Source organism: Mytilus trossulus, chromosome 2 (genome assembly GCF_036588685.1).
Source record: "Mytilus trossulus isolate FHL-02 chromosome 2, PNRI_Mtr1.1.1.hap1, whole genome shotgun sequence".
NCBI classification, from domain to species: Eukaryota; Metazoa; Mollusca; class Bivalvia; order Mytilida; family Mytilidae; genus Mytilus; species Mytilus trossulus.
Window position 1 is genome coordinate 100,731,613 of NC_086374.1, and position 14,567 is coordinate 100,746,179.

At 32.3% G+C, this 14,567-nt stretch overlaps 1 protein-coding gene across 3 annotated transcripts in view; it reads left to right on the forward strand.

Moving 5' to 3' along the window:
• The window catches only part of LOC134708543 (homeobox protein Hox-B6b-like), a 51,763-nt gene extending 39,073 nt beyond the window's left edge, over window positions 1-12,690 (forward strand). For all 3 annotated transcript variants that reach the window (XM_063569172.1, XM_063569173.1, XM_063569171.1), the window contains 2 exons: window positions 8,937-9,481; window positions 11,492-12,690. In XM_063569172.1, coding sequence (XP_063425242.1) covers window positions 9,010-9,481; window positions 11,492-11,730 — 711 coding nt within the window. In that variant the 5' untranslated portion in view covers window positions 8,937-9,009 and the 3' untranslated portion in view covers window positions 11,731-12,690. The remainder of the gene's footprint in view (window positions 1-8,936; window positions 9,482-11,491) is intronic.
• The last annotated feature ends 1,877 nt before the right edge of the window (window positions 12,691-14,567 follow it).

Genomic DNA, 14,567 nt, shown 5'->3' on the forward strand with positions numbered 1-14,567 from the left:
CCCAGTTGCCAGTACTTCAGTACTGGCATGAAAATACGGATTTTTTGTGTTATTAAAATTTGCTGTTACAAAATATTAGAAATTATTATAAATTAAGGAATGTATCTCCCTCATGAAAAGCTCTGATTCTTTTCGCGGATTTGGCTTTACTTTTTGGACCTTTTGGATTATAGCTCTTCATCTTTTATATAAGCTTTGGATTTCAAATATTTTGGCCACGAGCATCACTGAAGAGACATGTATTGTCGAAATGCGCATCTGGTGCAAGAAAATTGGTACCGTTAATTTTATTGTAGTATTATTGCTGAAAATTTTGTGGTGACCATGGATTTTTCTTTTTATAAACATACCCTGATGAGATATTAACAGAACGTTGAAGTCACTTTTAATTGTTTATGGTCGTTTAAGAAATAAGAAAAACTAAAACCAAAATAAGTAATTGCATGCAAAAGCGTGAACTCTAAATGAAAACGGTCCAATTTTGTTGTAAATAGTTATCAAAGGTACCAGGATTATAATTTAGTACGCCAGCCTTTTGATTGTTTGACTCTTTTCTTTTCAATCTTTTTTATATATATATTCTTTGGATTCTTCGGTTCTTTCCCATCAGCCTTTTGATTTTCTCTGAACTCTTCGTTTCTTTCCGATCAGTTTTTTTTTTATATTCTTTGGACTCTTCGATTGTTTCCAATCAGCCTTTTGATTTTCTCTGGGCTCTTCGGCTTTTCTGATAATTGTTTTTTGTATATTCTTTGGCCTCTTCGGTTCTTTACCATCAGCCTTTTGATTTTCTCTGGGCTCTTTGGCTTTTCCGATCATTTTTTTGTATATTCTTTGGACTCTTCGGCTTCACCATCAGCCTTTTGTTTTTCTCTGAACTCTTCGGCTCTTTCCGATCAGTTTTTTTATATTCTTTGGACTCTTCGATTCTTTCCCATCAGCTTTTTGATTTTCTCTGGGCTCTTCGGCTTTTCCGATCAGTTTTTTCTTTGGACTCTTCGATTCTTTACCATCAGCCTTTTGATTTTCTCTGGGCTCTTCGGCTTTTCCGATCATTTTGTTGTATATTCTTTGGACTCTTCGGCTTTACCATCAGCCTTTTGGTTTTCTTTTGACTTTTCGTTTTCTATAGAAACATATGCAGCAGTTATAAAACACAATTTTCAATTCTGAGCAACTGTTTATTGTACTTAGTTCAAACAATTGCACATATTATGTTCTTTCTTTCTCATCATCCGTTTGAATTTTTACCCTCTTTGGACTCTTCGGTTCTTTCCGATCAGTTTTTTTATATTCTTTTGACTCTTCGTTTCTTTCTCATCAGCCCTTTGATATTTTTAAAACTTTTCGTTTTCTACAGAAACAGATGCAGTTATATAAAGCAATTTTCAATTCTGAACAACTGGTAAGTTCGTAGAGTTCACAAATTAGGCCATCTGATTAGATAAATTAAAACAGCATCTGTCAATTATGATGGAAATACTTCAATCCATCTACTCTTATGATCAAGAGTTTCGCATTTTGAAGTTGGTACTTGTCTCTGATCTGCATTCCAAATATAAAACCATCTATGATTGCATAATTGCTTACATACTGCCGCATGTCGTAGATCAATTAAAAACGTCAAACTTTAACATCGTGGCGGAATATGATATCTTTATGACGTTCCAAACACTAAATTCGCTGCAGGTTTAGAAAAAAGCGTTTGCCAAAACATTTAAGTGACCTTGCAATCAATTATTTTGGTAGCAAAAGCGCTTACATAAATTTTATTGTTCTTACAACACTTAATATGATACCAAAAGTAACAATATATCAACAAAATTGTTCTTTATATTGAGTGTTAATTGTTGTTTATGGTGAAAATCATCATAAAATTGAATTTAATGATAATCACCGTTTAAGAACTGTGAGAAGATTTACGAGTCAAATAGAGTTTTAATGTTGTAATTGTCTATTCAATATATAAATTAACACTTGAATTAAGTATAGATGTAAGTGTTTGTTTACATCTTAAATTTTTAACTGAAATTTTTTAAATGATTGTAAGAATGAATTAAAATAACTATAAATAGTTTATGATAATAATAATAATAATTATTATTATTAATAATATATAAATAATAATAATAATAATAATTATAATAATAATAATAATAATAATAATAATAATAATAATAATAATTATAATAATCATAATATTAATAATAATATAGGCTTATTGCATAAATATTGGGGAACATTGTCCCCAGTAGAATTTTATATTGCACGAGCTTGCGAGTGCAATATATGTTCTAAGAGGGACAATATTCCCCAAAATTCATGCTATAACCCTTTTATTGAATGGCAATATAATATTGGAAACTAAAATTGGTTTAAACTAAGATTTTGTCGTTGATGACGTCATGAATTTTGAAGATTTATTGCGCTAGTGCAATATTATAAATGTATTGCACGCTTATTTTTGGTAACTTTCTGTGGGTATTATTATTTTGCAATGATAATAATAATAATAATAACATTAATAATGATGAATAATGGCAATATCGACGCGAGTTTTAAAGATGTATATACAATATAGAAATGACACTAGTATTATAGTTGATTCCAAATCACAAAGTATCTTTAAAATTAAACATTTAGAAAACCCAATATACAAAGCATTTCAAAACAACACAAACAAAAGGACACAAATAAGGGCAACAGTAGTATACCGCTATTCAAATGCATAAATCGATAGAGAAAAAAACCAAATCCGGGTTACAAACTAAAACTGAAGGAAACGTATCAAATATAAGAGAACTATGACACAACAGAGACACAACACCGAAACGTAACACACAGAGAAACGAACTATAATGTCACAATGGCCATTTTCCTGACTTGGTACAGGAAATTTTCTGAAGAAAAAAAGTTACGTGAAAAATTAGTAGTAGCACTAAGTCTTATACTTACAAGAATAAAGTATTACTTAAATAACTTACGCTTACGGAGCACCTGATATGATTCCCGTGTTGCTCAGAATTTAATTTTATGTGTTGTGTTTTGTATACTGTTGTTAATCGTTGGTCTTTTTTTCTTTTTTGATATGTCGTTGTCAGAGTTAGGAATATGGCAGTTTCATTTGTTTGTTTGATTGAAAGCGTATGTATTGCCTCCCTTGTTTATTTGCATTGGAGTTCGGTATTGTTGTGATACGTTTTTACAATTAAACGTATAAGCACTATCATACTAGTTAATCAACAATTTTTTATATTTTCTAGAAGAAAGCAGTAAAGGTATTTGAATACACGTGAGCGTGACACACAAAAGTTTAAAATGGCAGACATTCAAATAAGGAGAAATCGGGCATGCAATTCGTTGTTTTCTTACTTTATGAATTGCCAATAATCAGTCATTTAGAAAATAATAATCCTTATATTACGTCTTTAGGTGCTAAAAGCGACATCTTGTATAACTGAAAACGTATACTTTGATTAAATGATTTCTCGACTAACATTTGATTTCAATGCACTTTAGATAAACAATGATAAATACGAGATTGAAAGGACACAAAAATGTAATACGAATTAACTCTATGGTTACTTCGTTGATACTTCAATGTAGCAATCGTCCTACCTAACTAACATTTTGAATCGGATACTATTCGAGGATCGCAATGACTCAGTCATTTAAAAACCATTCGTAAACATAGGCTTTTACTTAGGCAAATCAATTTCACATCAGTTTCACTGATTTCAAAGCTTATCTAATTTCTTATTCAATAACACAGCATCAAGTCCAAAAGGATAAATATTTTAGAAGCGTGGCGCTATGATCATAAACGTAATATTTAAGCATAAAATTGACCGGCGCCGGCTTCAAAGTTGACAAACAGCGAATTATGAATAAAGTTATCAAATACCCATTTTTGGACAGGATTTCATTTAAGGGCGTAACAATGCTTATATCTACACCAACATGGCCTACTGTGGATCAAATCAATCATTCCTAAATGATCTTTGCAAAACTGAACATATTAAAACGTCATAAATTGTCTTCTTTTTCCTTTACGTTTGTTTTCTCTTCGATCAGATTATAACCTCAGAATAAATTTCGTTTGATTTGTAACGTGTAATCATGCTGGTGTCTACTGCAATACCTTTAAAAATTAGTACCCAACTTTATTCTTTGTAGAAAATCTACTATTTAATGCATTAAAAGGAGGCAGGAATTAAAAATTTACTTTATTCTTTTGCACATATTTCGAAATAGAAAGCCAATTCTTACCTATATATATTCAATTAAGTATTTCTTTCAGTATAAGTATGACAACCATGATCTTGCAGTGCTATAAAACACAAGGCTATTTTGTAATGATATATCTTCATTAAAAACTAACCGAAATTAAAACAATATTGTTCCATTCTGTTCCTCAAGCTCTTGAAAATCAAAGCATTCTACCATCTTCTTATTTCACAATAAATTCCATTCACATATTTTCCTTTTCGTGTTACAATTTGTTCTGGTCTTGAATTTGAATCTCTATTTGGGCATCTGACATCCTAAACATGCTACAAGGGAAATATTGAACTTTCATGAGATAAGAAAACAAACTGAAATAAATGGCATAATTTTCAATCACTGCTTAAAACTTAGACATAAGGGACATGGCATTTCAAATGTCTCCAAATGAAAGAGATATAAAAAGGTACACCATACATGTATTAATTAGGAAAAGCTAAATTTAATGTATAAAACATATAAATCACATAAGAGGATTATGCAGTCAAAAGTAAGTTTAAAGAGGACGACATCGAAAGGATTGCTAGTGTAAACAAAAGGGGGATGAATAATGTGTGATCAAGTGCAAAATTTATAGACTTGTCGACATAATTTAGCTTATAAAAAAGAAGATGTGGTATGATTGCCAATCAGACAACTCTCCACACAGGACCAAAATAACACAGAAATTCACAACTATAGGTCACTGTACCGTACCACCTCCAACAATGAGCAAAGCCAACACCCCATAGTCAGCTATAAAAGGCCCCGAAATGACAATGTAAAACAATTCAAACGAACTTGCGGCCTAGTTGGGAAAAAAAATTGTGACGGCTTATGTTCAATATCAGATTTTAAACAGACAACATTAAAGGTTGCAAATCTAACTAGATAAGCCAGTAAGCCAAATTTGAGGATTTTTTTTTCATAACAGCCTGAGATCAGGAGCAAAATTAATGTCACCACCTAAATAAATTTAACATACCCTTTTAGCTAGGCTCATTAAGTTATTGGACGGTGTGTGTATGGTAAAGTGTCTTCTTTTACACAGGTACCATTTAAAGTTGGCCTATTTCATGAAGCCAAAAAGAAATAAACATTCTTTACAAACTGCATTTTGAGTCATTTCTTGTCCAATGACGATATATATACGGTTTTGGTTGTTATGCAATGCTGACAATTCTAGTAACAGGAACAGCTACCCATTTTTTCTTCTAGTTTGTATACAATTTGGGAAATAAAATATAGAACAGAACTGCTACCCTACGGAAAGATCTTAAGAATAATTGCACTCTTTTAACTTTGAGTGTCGAGGCTACACCACATCTTTCTTTAAAAAAAATACACTGCTTATGCATAAAATTGATGAAAAAAGGCAGAGAATTAAATAGCCAACATCAATAAAGTACATGTAAGTGCTATATTGAGATCTTCCTGTGGCATTCTGTTAATTTTGAGAAAAGAAAATAGATTATAAATTGTTTGGGAGGGGGGTGCTTTTATAACTATCAGAAATAAATGCTTAACTTCCCAAAAACCTCACTATTGAATCTTTTTCAACAGTGGTAGACCCAGGACTTTTCACAAGGGGGGCCTGCTGACTGACCAAAAAGGGGGGGGGGGGGCTCTCCAATCATGCTTCAGTGATTCCCTATATATAATCAACCCAAATGTTTCCCAAGAAAGGGGGCAGCCCCCCCCCTCCCCCCGCCTAGATCAGCCTATGTTCAATAGTAAACAGCAGGATTAAGGACGCAATTTTCGATTGGGTATGGTAGTTCTCCATAATTTACTCAAGGAACAAAATAATAAGTCAGATTTCATTGTTTACATTGCAAAATTTAAACTTATTACTGTGCATTCTCTTCTCTTCAGTTGCAGGATTTATATATATCTAAAATTTGAGCAGGTATCCCAATATATTAACAACAAGAAAATTACCCAAATTGTTCTTGCAAGTGAATTCCATGTGGTTTTTCCCTCCTGTAATCAAGTTTACTTACATGCAGGTACAGCTAATGACCCCAAAACAATGATAATACCCAAAAACAAAAAAATAGTTAAATTTTTAGTTAACATGATCAGATTGCATTCTTTAAATTTCTACTTCATCTTCTGATAATTCCAAGTGTTTTAAATAAGCACAGTACATTTAATTTGGAAAAGATTCGACAAAAATTTAACAAAGCCCACAGAACTTTTTCAGTGTATTAATATAGAACTATTAGACAGGATGCTGAACCGGATGCATTTTTCCTTTTTTCCTTGTTGACCTCAGTAAAACCTATATTTAGAAAAGGGAATTCTAAAAGATATGCGATAAATATAGCATATATTTTTATAGCATTGCAAGTATGTTTGTGATTAAAGTTTCATTATATTGTACACTGTAAAAATGGTGTTTAGATCCTAAACACAATTCTAAGCACATCTTTTGTGCACTTTTAATGACATGTTTAGATCTAAACGTGTCTCAGTACAATGTGTTTAGGATTGTGTTTAGAATCGTGTTTAGCTTAGAAAAATGTGTTTAATTTTTATACACTTTCATTTTTAAACGTGTTTAAATTCACGTCATGTTTAAATATTATGTGCTTACTGAAAAATGTTTAGAAATTAAACACAATCCTAAACACGTTTAGACCTAAACATGTATCACAAGTGTTTAAATTCTAAGAACGTTTTTCACAGTGTATATTTTTTTTATAGATAAATACAAACAGTTCCACAATAAACTCAATCATTATGACATAAACGCTTGTTCTTGATTATATTCCAAACAAATAAATATGTTGTCTTAAATTTGAATATAGAGGACGTCGATGTCCATATATAACTATGATTCGAACCTATAATACTAAAATAACGAGGTCCAATTTGTCTGCCGTCATCGGGTAAAAACGACAAATCAAAGAAGAATCACCTTTATATATGGTTAATATAGGACAATGGTGTTGATTAAAAATTACACCACTCCAGACACTTTTGTTTTCCACATAATTGTTATTGCCGATAATTAACAAGTTCCGGAGCGAATCCGATACCGATACCAATAGTATAATCACCTGTACGTTCCGCAACTGACAGGCGGCCACATACCACGATACATTGCATCATTAAAAAAATTGCACCATGCGCTTTTGTCAATTTCATTTCTGTGTGTGTAATGTGTAGTCCTAGTCCAAATTTATATTCAAAATTCAGAAAGATTGAACCAATCACTTTTTCAAATTTAGCCAATACACATCCATACCCCTATTTACAAGTCAAGAGATGTTCCGAAAACTGTAAATATTACCTTTTTGCGCTTGGCCTAACATACAAAATCAGTTAAAATGCAAAATAAAAAAAAATATTTCACCTCTCTTCTTTAATTTCCACCAAAAAAAAATTAATTAATGAGCGAGGAAGGGAAAGATTTTTTTTCTCGAAAAAATGCACTCTAATTAAAAGTAACTATAACGAAAAGCGGGGTCATTAATTGTGGTCTTGGGCCAGGCGCACCACGAATATTTTGCTATATGCACGGGTTATAATCAAAGAATTCAACTGTTTTTATAACTAATTTAGGCCATTCCAGGCCCTTTTGTTTTTCCAAATAATTAATATTACCTTTAATTGATAAGTTCAAGGTCGACGGGTTCAAACAGAAAGATTTTTTGAAAGCAGAGACAACTGTACATCTTATAATCGCAATGACTTTATTAGATGACAATCCTAATACTAAAATAAGGCTTACACATAGTTATATACTTTAATTCAGTCATTAACCCGCGATATATTGGGTGTATTCTAGTAGTGTTTATGTATCAGTCTTAACAAGGAACGCCCTGAACACTTAAAGCAATCTAGGAATTGTCCGGCTTCCTCTATCAATACAATTACTTGACACTACGATTATGCCAATATTACCGAAAGTGCGTTAAACAAAAAACTATCAATCGATCAATCTCTTTAAACATTGCAGATGTTATGAACTATTATAAAATGACGTACTTCCTTCGCTTTGTGAATAAAACCATGCTCTAAACCCAACAATTGTTTTTTTTCAACATGCGTATATGGACTACTACAGAATAACGAATTATATCAAATTGGCATGCATTTAATATATTTCGTTAACTTAAAACACTTCTAAACTCTTAAATGATGAACATGTTGTTACTAATTTATTTATTATGACTGTAATGTGTTGAATTTGGAATATATATCTGACCTAGATACGACAATCGTTCATGCTGGCTGTTCAATACTGCTCCCCGTAATAAATCTCAGTGCCAGTCATTTGCTTCTTTACAAACAAAAAGGGAGGTTCATTGAAAAGCCATTGAAACAATGGCTCTACGCTTATTCACATCGGACATAAAAGTTACCTTAATTGTCCAAATCAGAATCGAAATAATTGATGCAAGCAATACTTTATTGTAGTTTTAACATGGATAGGCATTATACTCCGGATTATTTTTGCCCGAGCGAAAGTGAGGAATTAATTTGCAATACCGAATCCCGACATTCGTCACGTAGCTTCAATATTTTGACGGATTACATTGTCAACGTCCCCAACAACAGAGACGGTCTGTGCGATACAGCTCTGAAACTTGTAACTGAACAAAATAAAAATCGCTAAATCAAGGTTCTAATGAATTAAAACATATCTAAACATTTCATTTCAGGACTTGAGGATAAGCAATGAACAAGGAATTGGATAATACGAAATAATTTACATGAAAATGGCACCAGAGTAAAATGTTTCCCGCTATGAGCACTTTTGGAAGCACAGAACTTCAACAAAATCTGTTTGATAAATATATTTCCTGTAATCACTTGAACGACAGAAATATATCAGAAAGTTACAGAGACTATCAATTTCACCCGACTATAAACAATGATATTAGACCGGGCAATAATTCATATGTCCGTAGGTTGAACAGTGAGTATAAATATCGTGAACAGACAATCAAAAACCCGTCTGACAATGGTACTAATGAATCAATGGATTATGATCCAGCAATAAATCAAAGATGTTGTAATCAAGAGTTGGACAGAACTTTATATCATTCTATGGGGCAAAAATACGCTGTTCGTAGGATAGAAGACTCAACTGTTCAAAGTACCATCGCAAAGACTAATAACTTACGAGTAGATCCAAATAGCGACGAGAGCGATGATGGAGATGCTATGACACGCCGTATGTACCCTTGGATGAAATCAAACGGGGGTAAGTTGGACGTAGAGTAACATCTTTAGCGATGCTTCAGTTTACCTTGACTTATATGAAACATGTTTTTGTCAAACATAATTTTTAGTTTTCTGGGTTGTGTTTTGTGATATGACTGCATTCTTCGACTTGTTTTTTCCTATACCCTTTTAAAGTCTTATTAGAAACTATCAACCATTATTGGATGTTCGTTTGTTTGTTTACACAATTTATAAACGATTCACAGATAAATCACAGTAGTGTGAATAGACTATTGCAGTGATTGCACTAAACCACCAGGCTTTAAAAATGTCTTGTTGGCATGAATTACATTAAAAGTACACATGGTCTCGAAGTGGTAAATAGCGATAGAAAGACGTTCTTAAGTGAAGATTCTTGTCGGTGACAGACAAGAATAAAGAAGACTTCTTTTATGTTACTGAAACGCCTTTAATTGTATTTAATATGCTAAATCATAAGGGCGCACCGCAATGTAGGGAGGCACAATAAACAAGTTGGGAATAAAGTACGGATCTGTGACATCATAACGAAACTTGTGTTTAGATTGGAATGTCTTGAAACAATTGCTGACATGTAGCCAGCCAATAAATATCAGTTATGCTTGTCAGATTGTAATTTACTTCCTCAGTAAATCATGGCACTTTAATTTATTCTAGAAGAAAAAAAAATAAAAAAAAAAATTCCAAAAGTACAAATATAGCATGTCAAGTTTATCATTGAATAACAATGAGATCTATACATTTATAAGTACAAACGAATGCAAGGCAATGCGGAGTATACGTCAATGACAACCACCCAACGACAACAATAACCATACAAAGCATGCATATGTTATATTACACCCTTAAACAATAGGCAGGTGTTTTTTCCACAATGTCAAACTCTGAATCGTCTCTATCCTATAAAAACGGTGAATAGTCTCACAAAATTTACAGAAATAATCAGAGTTCTGCAATCAACGAACAATGAAAAACATTCATATGACATCGGCTTACGGGGTTCCTGACTTGGGGAAACTTGTAAATATTGCGGATTGAAACTAATATTTATACTCAATCCGACACATTTTTATCAGGAGGTTCACAAACGGTACATGCAATATGTGATAAAATCTGGTACAGGAAAGTCATATGACTTTAAATCAGCATTCTGTTTGAAATTAGATTTAATTAGAAAATGTGAAACGAAGTTTAAAAAATGGGTTGCATTGTCTTCGATGTTGTTCTGCCATTAGATCTTTCATAACCCTGATGTTTTGCCATTTTTTGTTCGTTTAATAATTCGTTATTGTTCAAAACAGTTCCTTGTTTTTAATTTCATCAAACAAAGTAAAATATGAACAGATTTTATGAAAAGACAGAGCAATGCAGTTAAAAAGTACTTTTAACCTATTATAACACATTTAACAGTCCAGCAGTACCAGGTAACCTAATATAATAAAAACAATTCTGCATTAATGCAATATCTAAAAAACCATGAACAATAACCCATAAAATTACAACACAACAATGGACAGAATCTATTACATTGTGCAAGAGGCGGAAAAGCCTCATCTGGAACAATACAGAACTGATAATGTTATGTTTTATAGATCTGTACCGTTATATCATAGGAACGATTTTATGTCCAATTCTAACACTGTAAACTTGTAGCTTTAATTACAAAACGTAGCAGGTTTAAGATCCCCCTGCAATAAAATCTGCTTGTTCTGTCATTATAGAGATTTCATTCATCAGGAAAACGGAAATTTATTTCATTTCACTGCATTTAAAACAGAAAATTTATAGGAATTCTTCAGTGAAGTGAGTAAGCTTGTATCACAATTTATGAAGTGACATTTACGACTTGATCGGCATATAAACTTCCCGTTTTTATTACCAGAAATTTTCTTAACATAAAAATAAGGAGGAGCTACTTCCGTTTTACGGCAGTAGGTGGAGAATTTGATGTCGTTAAAAGGTCATATAACTGTCATGTGATACTGGAATCTTTAATTTATACTTTTTTCAGGATTAAACAGTAAAAGGGGAAGACAAACTTATACCAGATACCAAACTCTTGAGTTGGAAAAGGAATTCCATTATAACAAATATTTAACCAGACGACGACGGATAGAAATAGCACATGAATTGTGTTTGTCTGAAAGGCAAATCAAAATCTGGTTCCAGAATCGTCGAATGAAGTGGAAAAAAGAAACAAAACCAATTAATCAGATACCAGTTCTGCCTATATTGAAAAATGCACATTAACATGTATTTACCTGCTATTTATATCATATATTAATATATGTTGTAGAGTTTTTATGTATAATGTATATATTGTTTAGCATAGATCACTTCTGATATGTCCGAAAATTGTATATTTGGCAATGAATGAACATGTTATGTCGGCACCCTGTATTAACGAGAATTTGTATTGTAAATAATTCTATTATATTTTTGTATAAGTGTTCTTTTCTATATTTTGCTGCTGATTGTTACAGTATATTTTGTATTTTATAGAAAGCAGTGTTAACGTAACAATTGAATTCCATTTCCGATGTTTTTTCTTTTCATTTTAATAAGAAATTTGTTAAAGCATTTTTGATTGTCGAAAAACTTTTGGCATATGACTGTGTAGCCTCAAGTGGATACTACCTTTCGAGACTCAACAACGGTTTGTTAGGTGTTCCTAAGAGTGGAATATTTTGAAAAACAAAACTTCATTTTAACAAGCTTGCAATGATTTGAATCTTAAAAGAAAAAGTATTCGAACTGTATATTTTAATATAAATAGCATCAATTCGCTGATTAAAAGCTTATAACAAGATCAAAGGTTTCTATTGGTTTTTTTTTCTGCATTGGAATCATGTGCGCTGGAAGTTTGTGCATTGCCAAATACTTCGATTTTACAATATTGAAGGCGTTTAACATTAACAGTCCAATCACTCTAAGCATGTTGTCAGGAACTTTGAGCATTTCATATTTTTTTGCTTGTACTTTTTTTTGGCTATCTATTATGCCAATACTATTTAAATGTATCCATTTGTATATCATTATTGCATGTTTTGCTTTGGGGTCAAGTATATACCGCGTTATTATAAATTAACGGATTTATGTCACTTAGAATTAGTTTGAATACAAAGGTTTACACGATTGTGTACTATTGTACATTCATATTCTTATTTGAAATTGAATGAATGGATTTTTTTGTTATCTTGGAATTTAAAATATAGTTTGGCTAGACAACATGTTGACTTGTAAAATAAATACAGTCATGGTGAATCTATTCCTTGTCTCACAATATCCGATATTCTGTGCAATTTGACAATTGTTACATACTTCTTCTTTAAGAATTTATTTTTCACAACTCAAAATTACCAGACCATTCCCGGCCATTCAACCAAGATGGCTGCCACGGCTAAACATAGAAAATAGGGAAAATGCAGTGTTTTGGCTTATACCTCAAAAACCAACGCATTTAGAGCAAATCTGACGGGAATAAATTGTTTATCAGGTCAACATTTATCTGGCCTGAAATTTTCAGATGAATCGGACAACCCGTTGTTGGGTAACTGTCCCTGAATTTGTTATTTTAAGAAAAGGAGAAGGTTCAGTAAGACCCCCGTTTGGCCCCAAAATATAGCAGTTTTAGAAAAGTGTGAAAATTTTATCTTTAAGCTATATTTTGGAAAGTAAAATGCTTCTGCTTCCTAATATGAGGTGTTGTTGAAATGCAATGCACAAATATCGCGTTCTAGTATCAATAAGTCATGATAAATTACTGAAATTTTCAAAAATTTAGCATTTGGTTAATTTTTAGACGGTTTCCGCATTCGTGTTCATTTGTTATATTGAAATGTAAGTTGTATTTTATGATAATACAAAACATGTATAAAGTTTGAGGATGAACACGAATGCGGCCACTTTCTTTTTTGACAAAAAACATCCGAAAAGTGACTGTTTTTGGCATATCTGTAAATTTTTCATATTTAAGCTTGAATCAGAGCGTTTTTAATGACTCTGTCAGTTAAAATCTGTCACATAAACTAATCGAATCAATTGCAAAAGATACTTTGCTGTTTAAAAAATTTCCAAAATCGTCCCTTACCGGACCTAATACTTTTGCAGTTTTTTGTTATTATCTTGAATATTTTTAGATTGATATAAACTGTAAACAGCAATAATGTACAACAAAGTAAGACCTAAAATTAAGTCAACATGATCAAAATGGTCAATTGACCCCCTAAGGAGTTATTGTCCGTGCTTGCATTTCCTATCATGATTTTCTTGATAGAGGGTTGCTGCTCACAAGGAAGCTATTTAACCAAGAGTTCCAAATGGTAAAGTTGAAATCATCCCTTCGTAAATTTTACGGATGCCATCACGAGTTGGTTGACCGTTATGGAATAACCGTTTCACAAATGATATCGGATATGTTCATTACGTCATAACTACAATTCCCTTCCGTTTCATAAATGTGACCTACCGAATTAGACTATTTACCGGATTTGTAAACACATCAGCAACACGACGGGTGCCACGTGTGGAGCAGGATCTGCTTCCCCTTTGGGAGCACCTGAGATCACCCCTAGTTTTTGGTGGGGTTCGTGTTGTTTATTCTTTAGTTTTCTATGTTGTGTCATGTGTAGTATTGTTTTTCTGTTTGTCTTTTTCATTTTTAGCCATGGCGTTGTCAGTTTGGTTTAGAGTTATGAGTTTGACTGTCCCTTTGGTATCTTTCGTCCCTTTTTTATAGTCAATTTTTATCAATTTTCATAAAATTTGTAAATTTTTAATTACCTTTTCCACTGAAACTACTGGGCCAAGTTCATTATAGATAGAGATAATTGTAAGCAGCAAGAATATTCAGTTAAGTAAGATGTACAAACACATCACCATCACAAAAACACAATGTTGTTAAGAATTCATTGTTTAATATTCACATAGACCAAGGTGAACGACACTAGAGCCTCTAGTTTATTCTGCCTTTTTGACACATTTCCCATCTCAATCATATAATGTGAAACAAGGCTTATTGATGTCTTGATCTGTCGAATTTCTGTCCTGGCAACCTAATAATTTTACAAAATAGGATATTGGCTAAC